This window comes from Sinocyclocheilus anshuiensis, unplaced genomic scaffold, assembly GCF_001515605.1.
Source record: "Sinocyclocheilus anshuiensis isolate Anshui unplaced genomic scaffold, SAMN03320099.WGS_v1.1 scaffold411, whole genome shotgun sequence".
Classification (NCBI taxonomy): domain Eukaryota; kingdom Metazoa; phylum Chordata; class Actinopteri; order Cypriniformes; family Cyprinidae; genus Sinocyclocheilus; species Sinocyclocheilus anshuiensis.
This window is the reverse complement of record NW_015549608.1, coordinates 30259-50760: the sequence shown is the minus strand read 5'-3', so window position 1 is coordinate 50760 and position 20502 is coordinate 30259. Positions and strand designations below refer to the sequence as shown.

At 32.3% G+C, this 20502-nt stretch overlaps 3 protein-coding genes across 6 annotated transcripts in view; all 3 read right to left on the bottom strand.

Moving 5' to 3' along the window:
* srsf10a (serine and arginine rich splicing factor 10a) overlaps positions 1 to 4718 on the bottom strand; it is a 14017-nt gene extending 9299 nt beyond the window's left edge. Inside the window, exons 1-4 of one of the 4 annotated variants that reach the window (XM_016447906.1) lie at positions 4530 to 4718; positions 2729 to 2833; positions 880 to 983; positions 523 to 694 (exon numbers count right to left, since the gene is read on the bottom strand). In XM_016447906.1, coding sequence (XP_016303392.1) covers positions 523 to 694; positions 880 to 983; positions 2729 to 2833; positions 4530 to 4594 — 446 coding nt within the window. In that variant the 5' untranslated portion in view covers positions 4595 to 4718. Of the gene's footprint in view, positions 1 to 522; positions 695 to 879; positions 1010 to 2008; positions 2295 to 2728; positions 2834 to 4529 lie in introns of those variants that run through there. The other 3 variants (XM_016447908.1, XM_016447910.1, XM_016447907.1) reach the window with 3 other exon arrangements.
* An 869-nt stretch (positions 4719 to 5587) lies between these two features.
* fabp10a (fatty acid binding protein 10a, liver basic) lies at positions 5588 to 7074 on the bottom strand. Its single transcript, XM_016447898.1, has 4 exons — positions 6923 to 7074; positions 6573 to 6745; positions 5753 to 5842; positions 5588 to 5675 (listed from the first exon to the last, which is right to left on the bottom strand). The coding sequence occupies exons 1-4, from the start codon at positions 6987 to 6989 to the stop codon at positions 5625 to 5627; spliced, it is 381 nt and encodes a 126-aa protein (XP_016303384.1). The 5' UTR covers positions 6990 to 7074; the 3' UTR covers positions 5588 to 5624.
* A 2801-nt stretch (positions 7075 to 9875) lies between these two features.
* The window catches only part of myom3 (myomesin 3), a 40374-nt gene continuing 29747 nt past the window's right edge, over positions 9876 to 20502 (bottom strand). Inside the window, exons 15-25 of the mRNA XM_016447876.1 lie at positions 19228 to 19287; positions 17584 to 17651; positions 17401 to 17508; positions 15800 to 15928; positions 14181 to 14268; positions 12327 to 12426; positions 11328 to 11491; positions 11212 to 11248; positions 10591 to 10613; positions 10439 to 10494; positions 9876 to 10358 (exon numbers count right to left, since the gene is read on the bottom strand). Of these exons, the coding sequence (XP_016303362.1) occupies positions 10092 to 10358; positions 10439 to 10494; positions 10591 to 10613; positions 11212 to 11248; positions 11328 to 11491; positions 12327 to 12426; positions 14181 to 14268; positions 15800 to 15928; positions 17401 to 17508; positions 17584 to 17651; positions 19228 to 19287 (1100 nt within the window). The 3' untranslated portion in view covers positions 9876 to 10091. The remainder of the gene's footprint in view (positions 10359 to 10438; positions 10495 to 10590; positions 10614 to 11211; positions 11249 to 11327; positions 11492 to 12326; positions 12427 to 14180; positions 14269 to 15799; positions 15929 to 17400; positions 17509 to 17583; positions 17652 to 19227; positions 19288 to 20502) is intronic.

Here is a 20502-nt window from a genome sequence, read left to right as displayed (position 1 = left end):
ATGAGCAGAAGAGACTTCTTTAAAAAACATTACAAATCTTACTGATCCCAAACTTTTGAACAGCAGTGTAAATATATACACATTATATTTATATATATTTTTTTATTGTAATTATTATATATACTAAATTAGTTTGTGCAGTCCAATAAAAATATATTTAAAATAATAATATTTTAATTTTTTTTAAATGAATTGTAAAAAAAAAAATGTTAAAAGTAAAAAAAAAAAGTCTATTTAACTGGAACCGGGGTGGTTTATGGATATGTTAAAGAAAATGCAAATGTGCAGTAAAATAAGAATTGATAGTGATTTTCTTTATTATAATAATTATTATATATATTATAATAAATTAGTTTGTCCAATTAGTCCAATAAACAATAAAATAGAAGTTTAAAAAAAAGTTTAAGTAAAAAAATTAGTTCAATAGTGTTGTGGTGTTGTTTTTTGAAAAAAATACTTTTTGTATTTTGTATCCAATCAACTTTTTCTGTCTGTATGTTAGTCTGAAGTGTTAGTCCTCACTCTCTAGGGCTTGCTGATCTGCGCGTGCGGCGTTCGTATGAAGGACTGCGAGATCTGCTTCTGCTGTAACTGCGGCTGCGTGAGCGTCTGCGCCGGCCGTCGCGCTCAGAGTCATCGTACCGCGAGTCGCTGCGAGGAGAGCGCTTCTCTTTGGATTTCATCTGACCGGGAGCTGCACGTGACAACACAAATGCATGCAATTAAATAATAATTCATTCGTTCCTTTAAAAACAATTTATTAAAAATTAAAATAATATATTAATTGAAATATTTAAATGCATTTAAACGGGAGAATTCACTTTTTGCAGATCAAAAACGTTCTATGAATTTTGGGCATGTAGAGAGCAAGCATCATACTCTTCCGGTCTCCTTGAGCGAACTGGATCTCGATCTGCCGTCCACAGATCCACTTCCTGTCCAGGTTATGCAGCGCGTCCTCCGCGTCACGAACGTCCTCGAACATGCCGATGCGGTTAAGGCTTTGCATTTTTACCAGATGAACAGATGAACACACAGATGAACATGCATATGACAGAAACTGAACTCACCATCTTAATATTCAGCAAAAGCATGACGGATTATAAAGCAAAACAAGACAAATAATCATCTGAATTAACCGTGATGAACGGCAACAGGGGAAGGTGTTTGATGAAATTACTCTCAAAATTTCCCAAGTGTATTTAAGAGCGTTCCTTCAACTCCAGGCACTTTCGTGTGAAGAAAAAAAAACTAATTATTTTTATGGTGTTATTTTCAATCCAATGATGCAAAAAAACAAACAAAAAAAAGTGAAAATATTATTTGTGTGTATTAATTTATTTTATTCATAACTATTTGTTTTGTGTGTTTAACAGACATATAGAAAATAAAAGCTTAAAAAGCAAATTATTATTAATAATTTATAATATATTAATAAACACTAGAAACACAACAATTTATATAATAAAATTAATGCTAAAATAAATAAAGCTAAAAAAGAATTATATAAAGTATATATAATATACATAAAATATGTTTTAAACAAATTGTAAATATTTTTAATTATTAATATTTAAAAAAATAATACAATTACAGAAGCACAACTAAATTACTAAAAAACTAAAACTGAAAATATACAAATAAAAACTTAATAAATGATTAAATCATTTATAAAATATTAATAAACACTAGAAGCACTAAAATTAATTAAATACAATAAAAATTAACATTGAAGTAAAACTAAAACAGATTTTAAAAATAATAAAAATGACAAAAGCACAACACAATTACTAAAAATGGCAAAATATTAATAAACACGAAAATTACTAACTAGAAATATAAAAAAAACTAAAACTGAAAAACTAAATGAAACAAATATTTTAATTAAAAAATGAACTAGAGAGAAAGTGATGATTGAGTTCAGAAAGCTCCTGTAGTTAAAGAAAAACCCATAAACGTTGAAGTGGACAGGAGCTCAGAAATCACGTGCTCTGTAATGGTAGGATACAGCATTAAAACGGGTTACCTTTAACATGCTTGACCTTTGACCTTCAGCTTGACCTTTATTGTCTTTAACCGCCTCCGAGAAGGACTTGGGGATGTCTGTGCCCAATAACCTTTAGTCTTTTCCTCTTTCTTTGGTCAGAACGAGGCCTTGACTCCAATTTTGGTCCCCTTTGAATCTTCAAGCTTTAACTCTCTCTTTATTGTCTTTGTCTTGAATCTACTCTACATCGGCCCTTCTAAATACTCTTTGTAGGGAAGGTCTCCAGAACTGTATGTCTTTACATTTTCTGAGACAACAACAGAGGAAATATAAGGTTAGGAGACAAACATCGGACGTGTCCACGGTCAATCAAGCTTTAAAGAGACTTTACACCCAACAATCACAATCAATGGAAGTGAATGGGGACTGGAGCCGCACAGCTCTGAAAAATGACTAAAACACCATAAAAAAATTAGTTTGTGACTTTTATGCCATATTCCAAGTCTTCTGAAGGAAATGCATTGGAATATAGTGAACTAGTCGCATGGAGGAACTCGAATGGCGTTCAGCAGCTCCAGTCCCCATTCACTTCCATTGTCTGGAAAAGAGCAGCTTGGACATTCGGCTCAGTATCTCTTTTTGGGTTCCACAAAAGGATCTGTCAGAATTTTTGGATGAACAATCCCTCTAAAAGTTCACAATATGTTCTCTCTTTTCAACATTTTTGCCTACAAAGGATATTGTACGTATGCAAATCCTCTTGGTCGCCGTGAATTGAAGTCAACAGGAACGTAGACATCTACTATAGGTCCGTAACGACCAAACTCACGACGCAAATCCTCAGGCCTAAAGTACCATGAAATCACAGGACATTCATTTGGCTGTCTGAGAGCCTTCCCAGAGGGCTTGGAGGAAAATAACGTGACAAGCTGGCATTGAAGCGGCACTGAAGCGCTCATATTTGCTTCTGCCGAAGCCACAAGGCAGTGTGAAATTTTTTTTAAATCATGCTAAATTCATAAAGAACTAAATTACCCATAGACTCCATCAATCCAACTGATTTAGGCAACGTTTATAATTCTCATTTAGTTTGAAGTTGAAGCATTAAAATTACTAACTGGAAATAAATAGAAAATAAAAAAATAAAAATAAATGAATGAAACCTAAATATGAATATTTTAAAATAATAAAAATCCACACAAAATTACAACAACAAAAAAAACGGAAAGTGAAATAGTGAAGCCTTAATAAACTAATTATTTAAAAAATATATATATAAAATATTAAAAAACACTAGAAGCAATATAATTACTAACTGGAAACCAAAATTGAATTTAATTAAAACCAAAACTGAAATTAAAACAAATTAAAAAGCAAAAACATAAAATAAATGACACTTAAATATGAATATTTAAAAAAAATAATCATGACAAAAGCACAATAAACACACTAAACATAACTGAAAATATAAAAACAAAAGCTTAATGAACAAATTATAAAAATTTATTTAAATGATAAAAATGTATTCTAAAATATCAATAAACACCAGAAGCATTAAAATGATTAACTGGAAATAAATAAAAACTACATTTTAAATTTAAAAAATAAAGTCCATAAATAAATTAAATAAATAAATAACATCTTTAAAAAAAAATTCAATTTACATTTGCAAAATAAATTAAACCTAAATATAAGTTTGAGTAAGAATTAAACAGTAATATTTTTTATATAGGGGTCTGAATACTTTCCGTACCCACTGTACATACACACATACATACATAAATCCCATTTATATATATATATATATATATATATATATATATATATATAGTGTTAATAAACAAATTATAAATTAATTTGTAAATATATAAAATATAATAGTATATAAATAACACTGGAGAAAACTCTATGCACAAAAGGAACAGGGAAAAAAATCCAAATCAGTTTGCTTTCATCGAAACGTACTTTTTTGTATATTAGCTATGCTGTGTAAAGTGCTAGATATTATTATAGAGATATTTTGGGAAACATATACAGGCATAACGTTTGACCAGACAGTATAAAAACACAAACATAACCCATCAAACTTTCACATGCATTAAGATCTTCAATAGTTTCGCCAAGAATCGATTAGTTGAAGCACTCCATACTAATACTGGGTTAAATATTCTGACTTTGAAATCTGAGTCTGGAATGTCCCTCATTATGTATGCAGAGCTCCTCATTAATATGCATGAGTCTAATATCAGCCACAATAGGAAGAAATCCAATCCTGCTTCAAATGCTGCTGCAAATATTAGACTAAACACATTCAACATATGAGACAAACAGATCAATTATGTAGTTATTTTTTACCATTTAATCCAGCTGAACTCTACAGTGATTAGTAGTTAGCATGCAAAACAGAAAATCCCGCTCACTAGTGTTCTAGTTTATGAATTTAGCTTAAAATGAGAGTCGAACCATTATGCACATTAGTACACACGACACATTTATTATAATTAGTGCGATTTTACCGCCGCGCTAACTAGTCCTCACTAACCTGCTGTCATCGGAGATGTTTCTGATGAACAGAGACGTGTTTGGAGGTCGCATGTATCTCGCCATGATCAAAATAAAAGCAAGACTGCAGCCTTCAGCTCCTCAGACGCACACGGAGAGACGCGCCGCACGCACAGGCCGCAGTCCAGATCAGTGTGTGCACACGTACACAACGCGTGCGTCACGCACAGCCAAGCGCATGTGCGCCGTGACGTCACCGAGACAGACTGAGATTTGAGGCTGAAGATGAGATTAACTTTTGATTTTATGCTGTTCTCCTGTATGTTTGCAAAATTGTTTTTTATATATATATATATATATAGGCCTATATTTATTGCAGAATAAAAAAATTACATGTTTTATTTTATTAAAAATGATTAAAAATAAATGTGTGCGTATATACGCATACAAAACGACCTGTTTATTGTAATGTTGTTTAATATGGTATTTAAAATTTAAAAATATACATATTTATTGAAATAAGCCTATATACTTCTGAATACAGAAGTTCAATAATATCCAAAATCATTATTTGTTTTTAAAAAAAATATTTATCTGTTAAACATTTGACTGTTTTTCTTAACTATGTTTTAGGTTTATTCCATAGACTGTATAAAAACAGGTTTATTCCTATCTTTTGATTTTATTTATCCATTTATATTTTTCTGGCTTTGAGTGTCTTCAAAACAAATAAACATTTATTCATGGAGAGAGCAACATTTTTTATTTTCATTCATTCATTACTTATTTATTTTTTGGTATTTTATTTTATTTTTTAAACTTTCATTCTACTGGAAAGGTTGGACTGATTTCTCAGGACAAAAATATTTAACATGTCAGGTTGGGGCAGGTTATATGTGTTTTATGTGTTAATTTCACATAATTTATTAATTACAGTACATGCTGGCCAAACGGTTTGGTATTTCTATATGTTACGTTTACATTTTTGTTCATATTGCATCAAATTTGATGGAAATGTTTGTTTATTTATTTATTTTTTGTTTGTTAGTTTGTTTTAGTGAATGATGCGATGCACCAAAACACAACAAACACACACTATTATGATAAACCAGAGCTTTATTTAAATAGTAAGCCTTCACATCTTCTTGCTCCTCCTGATCATGGTGGTTCCTCCTACTGTCAGGGTCTGGAAAGAGAAAATGACAAACGTTCATATTTGACAGTTCTGTTGAGCAACACGTGCACGAGTTCATCAGAACAGACCTCCACCATCTCTCCTGCCTTGATCTCCTGGATGTGAGAGAATCGATCCGTCTGACAGACCAGCTTCCCTCCCTCCAGTCTGACAGTGCACTGAAACACCAGAGAATATAAGCATTGTCCGGCAGAAAACAAACTAAAACATATCATCTGCAGTATATAATATTGCATATTAATATATGTATACATGTAAAATTAATATAGTATAATATTACAAAATATTAGAAAAAATTCAAATATAAAAATGATAAAAATGATACAATTTATACACACAACACACACACACACACACATAACAGAGCCCAATCAGAAGTAAGTCACCGGGGAGCCAATCAGTGAAGGCTGGGTTTCTCAGAAGTCATGAACAAACTATTGTTCGTAGCTTTTTTTTTTTTTGAGTATTTATAGATATAAATTGATTGTTTATGGATCTGTAGGCCTATTCAGACTCTGTAGTACATATTTGAAACCGAAACAATATCATTAGTTGAAGTGTGAAGTTTTCATTATATATATATATATATATATACCCATTTAAGAATAATATCCAATCAGCTATAACCACTTTTTTCAGTTGTACTTTTTCAGTACTATAAATATACAGTATATTTAAAATCAACCTGAAATTAAAATATATCTTTTGACTTAATCTTATTATACTGTACACGATTCACCGGTGCATGTTGTTCCAAAGAAACAAATGTCTTTGTCATTTTTTAATTAAGAAAAGATCTTGATCTCTTGCGAAACTGAGCTTCTGTACTCTATATCAACTCTTCTTGAACAGTTCGACATCATGAAAAGATATAAAGCCATGTTTTACCTTGAGTTTCTTGCCATCCATGGTGGTGATTTCAGCTTCCCTGCCGATGGTGAAGGAGTTTGTGAGGGATTTCCCAGGAGTTTTGGATGTGATGGTGAAGTCGTTGCCGTTTTGTTGGATTTCTATCACTGGTTTAACATCCTTGGCCATTTTTATGACATCTTCTGGCAGAGCTGAAGGAACAAAAACACACAGATAGTGAGCGACCTACAATCATGACAAGAGAATTCAAATGAAATCATTTCAGATTTTCCATCTCATGCTTTCTTTCCCAAAAGCATTGCATAAGTAGATAGTGGAAATATGATGCTTTGGGGAAATGCAACCCTGATCGTTTCACAAAAACTCACAGACGGCTCTCAGGAACTCCTCGTAGTTCTCCTGCACGTAAACCTGCCACGTTCCACTGAAGGCCATGTCTGCTGCTGATCTGACCGCTGGCAAGAGCCTTGGACCGCTGTGAGAAGCTCAACACAATGTGAGGAGGACGTTCATCTCAGACCAGTACTTATACTCACTATGAGTTTAATCATTGACATTCTGCCAGACTTCCCTTCTGTTTGAACAACCCAGAGTTCACTAACATCATTCGTGAAGTCATGCTTCTCTCTAAATCCAGTCTTTTCTTTTAAAAAGACAATTCAATATGATGGAAAATTACACCAAGCCTTAACTTGCATCCATTCATCTATTAAATCTCAAATATATTTAGAAATCTGTGACGTTCACTGGAGTCAGAGACTTTATTTTTATTATTATTTTTTAAGGAAATTAATACTTTCATTCATCAGGGAAGCATTAAACTGACCAGAAGTGACAGTAAAGACATTTATAATGTTACAAATGCTTCAAATAAATGCTGTTCTTTTGAACTATCTATTCATCAAATAATCATGAAAAATAAAATGTATCAGTTTTCATAAAAATATTGTGCAGCACAACTGTTTTCAAGAATATAAGCATTGTCCGGCAGAAAACAAACTAAAACATATCATCTGCAGTATATAATATTGCATATTAATATATGTATACATGTAAAATTAATATAGTATAATATTACAAAATATTAGAAAAAATTCAAATATAAAAATGATAAAAATGATACAATTTATACACACAACACACACACACACACACATATAGTTTTAATATAGTTAATACATAAAGTACATCTAATATAATATATAACATACATTTATATATGCAACTATAAAAATAGAAAATAATTATAAAAACTATATATATATATATATATATAAATTATATAAAATATATAAATGTAATCATTCACCTTTTAAAATGTATCAGTTTTCATAAAAATATTGTGCAGCACAACTGTTTTCAACATTGATAATAATCAGAAATGTTTCTTGAGCAGCAAATCAACATATTAGGATGATTTCTGAAGATCATGTGACACTGAAGACTGGAGTCATGATGCTGAAAATACAGCTTTGATCACAGGAATAAATTACATTCTAACACATATTCACATAGAAAGCAGTTATTTTGAAGTGTAATAATATTTCACAATTGTACTGTTTTTACTGTATTTTTGGTCAAATAAATGCAGCCTTGATGAGCAAAAGAGACTTTAATCAAAAACACTAAGAGTTTTTCTGCACTGATTCAGTGGGTGATTCTGTGAGATGGATTTAAACATGTTCAATGTAGCTGAAAGCACAACACTCTTATTAATAATCAGATTAACCAAACTATTTGATGAATTCATAAATGAACACACAATGGATGGACAATAGGGTTCGTGAGCATGTATGAGATGCCAGACGCTCTAAAAAAAAGGAATGAACCACACTTAACTACTAAATGAAAAAAAAATATGATATATAAAAATAATTATATAAATCTATATATAATAATGCATCAAGATTTTCAGTCTAACAATTCTGAAATGATGCAGTGACACTCAAAACTAAAGTTAAAAGAGGAGATGCGGTGTGTGTTATCAAACTCAGAAAGAAAAACAAACATGACAACACCAGAGCAAATAATGCACAAGACACGATTTGCTCGATTTATTCATGTTGCATGCAGTTTAGCATCATACACTGAGGGAGTTATGTGGCACAGAAAACAAACAAGAAAAAATAAAATGGCACTTCATGTCAAAAAGGTTGCAAAATCCCGGTCTAGATCCTTCTCTCACTATTATCTGACTATGTTTTCTAAAAGAAACCCGTTGAAATACTAACACATAAGGGTGAATGACCATGTGGACTGTGGAGTTTGCTTTCAAAAGAATCACCCTCGGGTTGCATAATGATATTTGAAACGGGCCTCAATCTCTCTATTATGAAATATCAGCAGATAAAACACCCATCCATCCATATACAGGCATAACAATCGATTGTGACCCCATTATAATGCTGCTGGAAAGTGTGTTCACAGTCTATTTGATCAACGTTTGCTGCACACTTGTGTTCCCTGATGCTCAACTTAGTTAAAAATGAACAAAGAGAGTGAAAAAGGTTTAATTTGCACTTTATTCTGTAAGTGGCGCAAGATAAATCAGAGGAAACAAACCACAGATCAAATCAACTCAGGCTTTCAGGATACTGACCTTCAGGACATTGCCTTCTAAAGCACCATTAAAGGAATATTCACCCAAAAATGAAAATTTGCTGAAAATGTCCTCACCCTCAGTCCATCCAAGATGTAGATGAGTTTGTTTCTTCATCAGGTTTGGAGAAATGTAGCATTGCATCAGTGTCTCAGCAATGGCTCCTCTGCAGTGAATGGGTGCCGTCAGAATGAGAGTCCAAACAGCTGATAAAAACATCACAATAATCCACACCACTCCAGTCCATCAGTTAACATCTGGAGAAGAGAAAAGCTGAAACAAATCCAGCATTAAGACGTTTTAACTAAAATATGAGTCCATAATCCATAATAACGCTTCCTCCAGTGAAAAGGTAATCTCATCTGAATCAGGAGAGAAATCTGCACAGATCAAGCACAGTTTACAAGCCAAATCAGAACAAAACAGCTCTAAACAAATCTGTGGGTGGATTTTGATGTGAGAGACAACAGGTGATTTCACTGGAGGAAGCGTTATTATGGATTATGGACTCGTTTTTTTAGTCGGAAGCAACAGTTTGAAGTCTATTTTAGTTGGAAGGACCAGTTTAAAATTAAAATGCCTTAAAAATGTACTTGTTTCTTACAAACACACAGCTTTTGTCTTCTCCAGATGTTAATGATGGACTGGAGTGGTGTGGATTATTGTGATGTTTTTATCAGCTGTTTGGACTCTCATTCTGACGGCACCCATTCACTGCAGAGCATCCATTGATGCTACATTTCTCCAAATCTGATGAAGAAACAAACTCACATCTCGGATGGACTGAGAGGGAGCACATATTTATTTTGGACACCGTCATACAGGCTCTAAAATGAACACACACCATGTAAATAAGGCCATTGTTGACTTTAATAAAAACAGATTCACCCATCATTGATGTGGCAAAATATAACTTTACTCAATCACTGTGGCTTCTCTTACATTTGCACTGCATCTGCTCGAGGCTTTTCACCATGTTTATACACACTGACGGTCACGAGGACCGTCTGCGATCCGTGTTTATTGCGCACGAAGATGCTGTAGTTGCCTGAGTCCTCCATGGTCACGTGGTTTATAGTGAGAGTGGAGGATTTATTCTCATTTTTAATGTTATACTGGCCGGTGGAGGCGACTTCTCTGTCGTTCTTCAGCCAAAACATTTCTGGTGCAGGATCGCCCTCGGCAAAACACGTCAGACACAGAGACTAAAGAGAAAGAGCATAGTTCAGTGATACGAGCTGAATGAGAATCAGTGATGGATGGATGGATGGATGGATGCATGTACCTTGTCCTCCATTATGGCCACCACATCAGGAAGGCCCTTCGTGACTCGGGCTCGATCTGTCAGATGAATGGTTATTATGAAGTGTGTCATCTGCATTAAGCAATTGCTTCATTAAAACACAATTAGAGGAGTGACAAGTAACAAATACTTACTTTTCTCAGCAAACTCCACTTGCCTGTGAATGAGTAAAAAATACAATTATAGAGAGAATGAGTTTAGAACATTTTCAAATGAACACCACTAAAAGTTATTTAGTGTAATGTTCTAACCTTTCAATAAATATACAGAAAAAGACATGATGCTTAATTTATATATGCACATAAACACCCACAAAATTATATATATTTGATGTATAATAATGATATTATATTATAATATATTTTATATAGAATTATATAGATTATTTTGTACAATGTATAATTATACAAAATAATCTTTATTATTCTATATAAAATATGCTGCACTCACATATCTATTTTTTTTACATATTTTTTCAATTACATATATTTTTAAATATAATAATTATTATTTTATACATTTACATTACTATTTTTTGCACACATACACAAACAAACATATATTTTAAATATAATAATATATTTTTTTTATTATAAAATATGAATATTCCATATATTATATTACATATGAGGGATAATTTGATATATATCTATCATACTGTTCACAGACAGCAACGGTAACTAAAGAGGGCGGAGCTTAGCGAAGGGTCAAAGGTCAAGTTCAGTTGCTGTATATTCAAGCACATCTTGACTTACTTCAGTCTCTGGTGCTCCAGCAAAGCATCTGCGAACGCTGCAGAGAAGAAAGAGACGTGTTAGTGTTGAGGAGAATTGATTCTGCGGCTCCAGTCGCATGTTTTGTGCCGCTCTACCTTGTCCAGACAGATCCAGAGAGCGCTTGTGTGTTTCCTGGCCGTCGAACATCTCCAGGGTGTACTTCCCTTTATCGTTTTCAGTGGGGCCAAATATCTCAATCCAAACCTTCTGCATGCTGCTGCCAGGCTTGCTCCGCTCCTCCAAGTCAATTCTCTTGTCTCTGTAACAGCGAGAGAATGAAACGATCAGAGGGAAAACAGACCCCGAATGTGACATAAAAAACAAAACACACAAATAAAAGAATAACCGAACCAGTGTTGTTTTAGTACAGTATCATATTCTATATTATGTTGTTTTAGTACAATATCATATCAGATATTATAGCTTTTTATTAATATTTTGAATTTGTTTGTATTTTTTTCCATTTTAATTAATTTTAGATTTAAAAAAAATATGTCTGTATAATTTTTATTAATGTTTATTTCAGTTTTAATTTGATTATTTTAGTACATTAAGTTCAACTAAATTAAAATGAGAAATGTTGCCTTGGGAACTATTTTTAATGTAATTTTTATGAGGTTTTTTTTTTTTTTTCAATTTTATTTTAAGTAACAAAAACATTTTTTGTTTGTTTTAGTTTTAATTAATTATTATAACCCTGTTTTAAGCATTTAACCATTTGTCTACATAAAAGCATTTTTAAGATCATGAGAAACAAATTGAATCCAAAATGTTGATCAAGTGTTTATCAACTACCTTGTCCTCACAAAGTGTTTTTCTTCCGACCACATTCGAACAGTTACACAAAGGAAATACAAAATGTACAACTGGGACTGTAACGAATACATGTTCTCATATCACATCCCATCTTAGGTATGAAAGCAAGACAGAAAAGTCTCTGAACGCCTACAACCTTCAAAGGAAGAGGGCAGCGGAGGGAGGCGGCCAGTGCAGAGAGGGCAAGAAGCAGATGAGCGCCGCCGAGTCTTCATTGAACAAAGCTCAAGGCGTGAAGCGCAAGGCCCCCCTCGCCAACCAGCAGGCCCTGGACAAACTCTTCTCCTCTCAGCCCTCGAGTAAGAGGAGCCCTGCCAAGCTCTCCAAACCCCTCCCGTTCAGTATTGCAACCCTCAAGCAGAGTCTTAACCTCCTCTCCTACCAGAACAGCTCAAGTGCGCAGGGCCTCAGGCTTGTAAACCGCTTGGCTTCTCACTGTGCCTGGGTCGTTTTATGTGGCAGAAAGCTCATGTTGTTGAACCCGTTTCGAGTGGAGGAGGCCTTGCTGTTTAAAAGACTTCTGAAGAATAATATACTTCCAACCGTGAGGCTGCAGACCCCTGTACCACTGACAGATGGGTAGCCTATCTCTTTTTCTCACCTAATGATGACATTCTGGATGTGTATAATCTGTAATGTAATTTTAAAACATGTAACGTGTAAAAAAAAAAAAGGTCAAATGAATGATTTCAGTATGCATAAATGCATTAATTTGGAATTACAATATAGGAGTAATAGCTGTATTAATATACTCTATTCTAAATTCTCTTTAATATTTATATTTGCATATTAACATACACTTCTTTTCCCAGGGTGCTTGGTGGGCCAGAGTACATGGATGTTCTTGTGAACATGGAGAAAGACAGTCCCTGCTTTAATGGAGACGTCTGCTTTACTGATCCTAGGCTTGTGGCAAATGGTTTTGAGATTAAGATGATTCCAGGTAATGCTCAAAGACTTTGAAATTCATTTGAAATATTTCATTTTTTAAAAAGCATAGTTTACCCCAAAATGAAAATTCTGTCATCATTTACTACTACTTCTACTGAACACAAAAGAACATGTTTGAAAAAAATGTTGCTAAGTTTGTGAGTTTTAAGAGTGTTGATATACAGTCCATATTTTTTTATTATTAATATTATTACAATTTAAAATAACTTTTTTTTTCTTCATATTTTTAATTGTAGCATGTCATGGTTTTCACAAAAATATTAAGCAGCACAAATGTTTTCAACATAATAATAAGAAATGTTTCGTATGCATCAAATATTAGAATGGTTTCTGAAGAAGCATGTGACACTAAAGACGGCTGAAAAGTTATTTTAATATATTTCTCAATGTTAAATATTAATATTCACAATAATATTTCTCAATATTTATGTTTTTACTGTATTTTGGTCAAATAAACATAGCCTTTGTGAGCATAAGAGACTTTTTTTTGTTAGAAAAGAATGTCAATAAGGGAAAAGTTCAACATTTTTCACTAATGTTTACTTGCCCAAGGGAAATAAAGACACTCAGAGCAGTATGTCCTGAACTTCAGTGGGATGGTGCAATGGAAGTGTGTTGGGCTAAAATCTGGCCTTAGTCAATGTTTAACCTAGATCTCAGCCAACTTTAGGGGTATAATCCAATTTTGACTTTTCCTGAAGAATATAGAAGTTGTACACAATGCTTGGGTGTGCTGGGCGGTTGCCAGGGTGCTGCTGCTGTTACTAAGGTGTTCTGAGTGGTTGTTGAAACATTGCTATTAGGGCTGTGAATCTTTGGGTAGACAGCGATTCGATTCGATTCATGATTCATAGGTTTTCGATTCGATTCACGAACGATTTTTGCAAATTCAGAACGATTCAATTCGATTCACAATTAAATTAGATTGGATTCGATTAACGATTCGATTCTGCATTATTTAAGTGCATTCACAGGATTATTTAAATGCTTCCCCTAAATTCTTTAAATGTTTAGTCAAGATAATAAGATACTTCATGAGATTATATCTTGGATCCTACCTTGAAATCTGTAAGTTTAGTTTTTGTAGCTATAAGCTTTTATTTTAGTCAATAATCTACCACCATTTATATTATTATGTACATTACTCATATAATGGCAGTAATAATGAGTCATGTTCTCACCATCATCTATCAGCTCCAGGACGCTCTCGTCTTCTCCTCTGCTGTCGGACACTACAGCTCTGTACACACCCAGCTCCTTCCTCGTCACCTGAGCCATTATCACAAATACCACGGGTCAGTGTGATTCCACACACACTTACGTCCTAATAGCCCTTCAAGATTAGTGGAAGGATTTCTCCTCTATCAGGCAATTAGACGCCGTGTTAAAGGAATGATCCGGGTTCAGTACGGCTTAAGATTTATCCACGGCATTTGAGGCAGAATAGATAAAAGTATTTTAACTTGTCCCTGTTTTTATTTGAGCAAAAGCAGAAATATTAAAGTCAAAGCAATTCCAAGAAATACAGAGTAAAATCTGTTCATTCTGCAGCTTTAATTCTAAATCACCCTTATAACTTTATTTAGTTATTGCAGATATTTCTCATGTATCTGGTGTCGTTGCACATAATAAATGTTTACTAGCACTACACGGTCATTTACACGGTCAGTAAGCAAGTATATAACACTAGTCTCACTTCAGGGTTATTATTATTTAGAAAAGGGCAATACCAAACTTTTTAAATTCAATATGATACCCACATTTTTTTTTTTACCTACAATTTTGACAATACTGATAGGATAGCGATACCGATACAGATATCAGTACTGATTATTTCTTAAATGGTTATGTGATTTTTCAACCAAAATTAAGCAAACTGAAAACATTTTGAAAATGATGCAGAAACCCATGTTTTGTATTAATATAATTTTAATATTTATATATTTTTTAAAAGGATAGATACTAAATAGGTAGCTTGTGAACATATTTTTAACTATCGATAACTAAAATTAAATTAAAATAAATAAATAAACATTATTTAAAATAAACATTAACTGAAATAAAAAAAATATAAAATAAAAAAATATAAAATTAAATTTATTTTATTTCAGCTAGTTACCAAAGGCAACATTTCTCATTTTACACACACACACACTTATGTAGTAACAATAGTTTTTAAAGAAATATTCAAAAAATATATATTTATATATTTTTAAATATATATATTTTACATATTTAATAAATTTTTACCAAACAAGTAACTTGTGAGTATCGATGCTGCAGTATCAATGTGCAAATCGCAATTATCGTTAACAAAAAACTAAAACCATAAAAACATTTTCATTTCCATAAAATACATAAACATTATCTAAAATAGAATATAAAACATTAAACGTCTTTTATTTCAGCTAGTTGCCAAGGAAACGTTTCTAATTTTTGATTAGTTTAAAATAACTAAACTAAAAAACGATATATTCAAAAAACTATTAAAAAAATGACAAAAACTTTAACTAAAATTAAAATGAAAACAGAAAACATAAAAATAAAAACGGATTCAAAATATGAATAAAAACTATAATATAACTAAAATAATATTGTCTCAATATTAACATGTATAATGACTTCCATAGACTTCCATTATAAATGCAGGTTTTCCTGATGTTTTCTTGGATGTGCTAGATAATAAGATACTTCATGAGATTATATCTTGGATCCTACCTTGAAATCTGTAAGTTTAGTTTTTGTAGCTATAAGCTTTTATTTTAGTCAATAATCTACCACCATTTATATTATTATGTACATTACTCATATAATGGCAGTAATAATGAGTCATGTTCTCACCATCATCTATCAGCTCCAGGACGCTCTCGTCTTCTCCTCTGCTGTCGGACACTACAGCTCTGTACACACCCAGCTCCTTCCTCGTCACCTGAGCCATTATCACAAATACCACGGGTCAGTGTGATTCCACACACACTTACGTCCTAATAGCCCTTCAAGATTAGTGGAAGGATTTCTCCTCTATCAGGCAATTAGACGCCGTGTTAAAGGAATGATCCGGGTTCAGTACGGCTTAAGATTTATCCACGGCATTTGAGGCAGAATAGATAAAAGTATTTTAACTTGTCCCTGTTTTTATTTGAGCAAAAGCAGAAATATTAAAGTCAAAGCAATTCCAAGAAATACAGAGTAAAATCTGTTCATTCTGCAGCTTTAATTCTAAATCACCCTTATAACTTTATTTAGTTATTGCAGATATTTCTCATGTATCTGGTGTCGTTGCACATAATAAATGTTTACTAGCACTACACGGTCATTTACACGGTCAGTAAGCAAGTATATAACACTAGTCTCACTTCAGGGTTATTATTATTTAGAAAAGGGCAATACCAAACTTTTTAAATTCAATATGATACCCACATTTTTTTTTTTACCTACAATTTTGACAATACTGATAGGATAGCGATACCGATACAGATATCAGTACTGATTATTTCTTAAATGGTTATGTGATTTTTCAACCAAAATTAAGCAAACTGAAAACATTTTGAAAATGATGCAGAAACCCATGTTTTGTATTAATATAATTTTAATATTTATATATTTTTTAAAAGGATAGATACTAAATAGGTAGCTTGTGAACATATTTTTAACTATCGATAACTAAAATTAAATTAAAATAAATAAATAAACATTATTTAAAATAAACATTAACTGAAATAAAAAAAATATAAAATAAAAAAATATAAAATTAAATTTATTTTATTTCAGCTAGTTACCAAAGGCAACATTTCTCATTTTACACACACACACACTTATGTAGTAACAATAGTTTTTAAAGAAATATTCAAAAAATATATATTTATATATTTTTAAATATATATATTTTACATATTTAATAAATTTTTACCAAACAAGTAACTTGTGAGTATCGATGCTGCAGTATCAATGTGCAAATCGCAATTATCGTTAACAAAAAACTAAAACCATAAAAACATTTTCATTTCCATAAAATACATAAACATTATCTAAAATAGAATATAAAACATTAAACGTCTTTTATTTCAGCTAGTTGCCAAGGAAACGTTTCTAATTTTTGATTAGTTTAAAATAACTAAACTAAAAAACGATATATTCAAAAAACTATTAAAAAAATGACAAAAACTTTAACTAAAATTAAAATGAAAACAGAAAACATAAAAATAAAAACGGATTCAAAATATGAATAAAAACTATAATATAACTAAAATAATATTGTCTCAATATTAACATGTATAATGACTTCCATAGACTTCCATTATAAATGCAGGTTTTCCTGATGTTTTCTTGGATGTGCTGCCTCGCTGTCACATGGATCTGAGGCTCGTGTTTTGCATGTAACTGTGAATGTGAGGTCTGTACCTGCGGGACGGTGAAGGAGCTGACGCCCGGGGGCTCGTACACCGCCTGAGGAAGCTCCACTCCGTCCTTAAACCACTTCACACGCGTGTCTTTGCTCACGTTGGTGACCTGCAGCCGGAGACACACGGGTTGTCATTGTGTTTAAATGCCGATGCATTGTCATTAATGAATAAACACCATTACCTTGCACTTCATAATCATTTCACAATCTGAAGTCACTGTCCATGACAAAAACTCCTCGAAATGGGGACCTTGAAAAGCAAAAGAGAGAAACATTCAATTGAATATGGAGTAATTTTATATGCTGTTCTCCATCTAAAAGTACTGTAAATAACATTTGTATGTCTTATTAAAGCAATAAGCCCCAAGAAGCCGTGGTTTACAGTGAATTTATAACAGCTACGCGGCGTTGTTGAGCACGACGCGGAGCGGAGCCTTTAGCTGTCTCTCTCTCTCTCTCTCTCTCTCTCTCTCACACACACACACACTCACTTGAAGTACCAGCTGGTCTTCATGTAGCTCAGGTAGTATTTGAGTGAGCAGTAGAGCTTGAAGCCCTGCGCAGTGCACTGGATGCACACTGGACCAGCAGAGCGCGCTGTGGAGCAGATGCACACATTACTAAACATGACCGAGAGAGAGAGCGAGAGAGAGAGAGAGAGACAGAGAGAGAGCCTGAAGAGTCATGACACAAACCTACCGCACTGTTTACCGAGCTGCTGCACGAGACGCTCAAACTCTGAGGGAAAGAACAGCAACACATCATATTAGAATGATTTTCTGCATGAACTAAAAATCTTGATATTAAACGCCTTCATACAGAAGTATTATTCTACATTAGAAAAGTTCGTTCAAAGAAAAGTTAACTACAGAGATTTGACTACAGATATGGAGTGAACCTAAAACCCCGTAACTGTGGTAAAATCACTGTAATCACTGACAAAATAAAATCACAAATATTTAAGCACTCTTAAAATTCTAAAAATTTAAATTAGATCATAAGAGAAGCAAAATTATGAACTAAAACATCTTTAACTGCTGTAAAATCACTACAATCACTTACACTTAGACACTAATAAAGACATCAATGTTCAGTAAATTTACTAACAATCACAATGCAAAAAATGTTTTGTGTAATTACATTTTTTAAGTAATTTTAATAATATTTATTCAGCAACCCGCCAAAATTAAAGCTGGGTGATTTTAGTTTTGAAAATGATGAAAATCCATAAAAAAATGTAAATATTAGCAGTGTATTTTTAAGTGTACTATAAAATTACTATTATAGTAAATAACATTTGTATGTCTTATTAAAGCAATAAGCCCCAAGAAGCCGTGGTTTACAGTGAATTTATAACAGCTACGCGGCGTTGTTGAGCACGACGCGGAGCGGAGCCTTTAGCTGTTATAAATTCACTGTAAACCACGGCTTCACGAGGCTTATTGCTTTTATAAAACGGTTATTCCATATGCGTAGTAAGGTTTCACAAAATAAAACAGAGCAAATAAAGTGTAATGATATTAATAAAAACAGTATTCTTCCACCAAACAATGTAGCTCCTCAGAAACAGTTGTGGTTGCTACAAAGTGGTTGCCGAGCAACACACAGAAGTAAACAAAGGTGTGTGTTTGTAGAGTAATTTACAACAGCTTCGAACGCGGCTCAACCAATCAGAATCAAGGACCTCTCCGTTATATAAATTGATTTTAACCTCAACTCTGATAAGATTATACATGTTTAGTCAGACATTAGCTATTATCTGTTGCATGAGAGCTTCTCGTACAGTAATGTTCTTTATTGTGGCATAGATCTGTCTGTCGACTCACCCGACTTTCTCTTCCAGTTGTGTCTGTTGGCCTCAGATTTGGCCAGTGTGTCCCGAAATTCTGACAAACAGCGAAATAACAGAAGAATAAAGATTAAATCTGGAGAAATAGCCAACATGACCTTTTGGCTTGTCGCTAGATAAACTGACTTCGACTTTGAGTTTTGCTGCATCATTAAATGGGTGACTGAAAAATGAAAACCGACTTTATAACAAAATGTAAAATGAAACGTTATAAAATAAAATATTATAAATTAAAACTACCACTAATAATACAAATAAACTGCAAAAAAAAAAGACTGTATACTTCTATATCATACTGAAATAATGTTTTGATTGTATAATTCATAATTATTCAGTTCTAATATTATTTCTAATTTAATTTCTTATGCATCTATCTATATATAATTTAAATTTTCATGCATCATAAAGATGACGTATCATTAAATGAGTGATTGAAAAATGAAAACTGACTTTATAATAAAATGCAATGTAAAATTAAATAAAAAAAATTTGAATTTATTCCATTTTAAAATTTTTCATTAATTTTTTTGAACGCAAAATATCACCTGTTTGGTCATGATATCTAATAAAAGTACTTTCAGAACATGGTCTAAATTGTGAATTACTGCCAATTTTATTCTGAAGATTCTTATTAGAAACCTTTTCAGAAAAACTCAATTGTTCTCAATTTTAAAATGTTTGGCGTGGGGAATAACAATTATTTATCATAAACAAACTTGCAAATCATGTAAAAAATGAATATGTTCTTAGGAAAAAGTGCAAACTAGAACTTTCTTAACTGAGAAACATCTTTCAATTTTTATTATTTATTTTATATAATAAAAAAATAAAATAAATGTAATAAAATGTATTTTTATTATTTTATTTTTAATTTTATTAAGAGAAATCTGGGTCTCCCAAAATTAATAAATTCTAGCAAATTTAATGCTAGCCCCAAAAATAGTAAATAGTTAAAAATAGTCTCTTAAAAAGTTTCTTAAAAAATAAAAAGGTTAAAGTTATTATAATATATATCAAATCAATATATAAATATATATATATATATGCAACCAGTGAGGGTTTATAAAACAAGTCTCTTTCCGCTCACCAAGGCTGCATTTATTTGATTAAAAATAGAGTGAAAATAATACAAATGGTGAAATATTATTACAATTTCAAGTAGCTCTTTTCTGTGTGAATTCATGTTAAACTGTAATTTATTTCTGTGATGCGCAGCTGTATTTTCAGCATCATTACTCCAGTCTTCAGTGTC

Bases quoted from the DNA above. Each gene is read 5' to 3' on its own strand.
- fabp10a (XM_016447898.1), bottom strand. From the start codon at position 6,989: ATGGCCTTCAGTGGAACGTGGCAGGTTTACGTGCAGGAGAACTACGAG. The intron at 6,746-6,922 runs GTGAGTTTTTGT...TTGTTCCTTCAG, and splicing joins GGAGTTCCTGAGAGCCGTCT to CTCTGCCAGAAGATGTCATA. The intron at 5,676-5,752 runs GTCTGTTCTGAT...TTCTCTTTCCAG, and splicing joins AGGCAGGAGAGATGGTGGAG to ACCCTGACAGTAGGAGGAAC.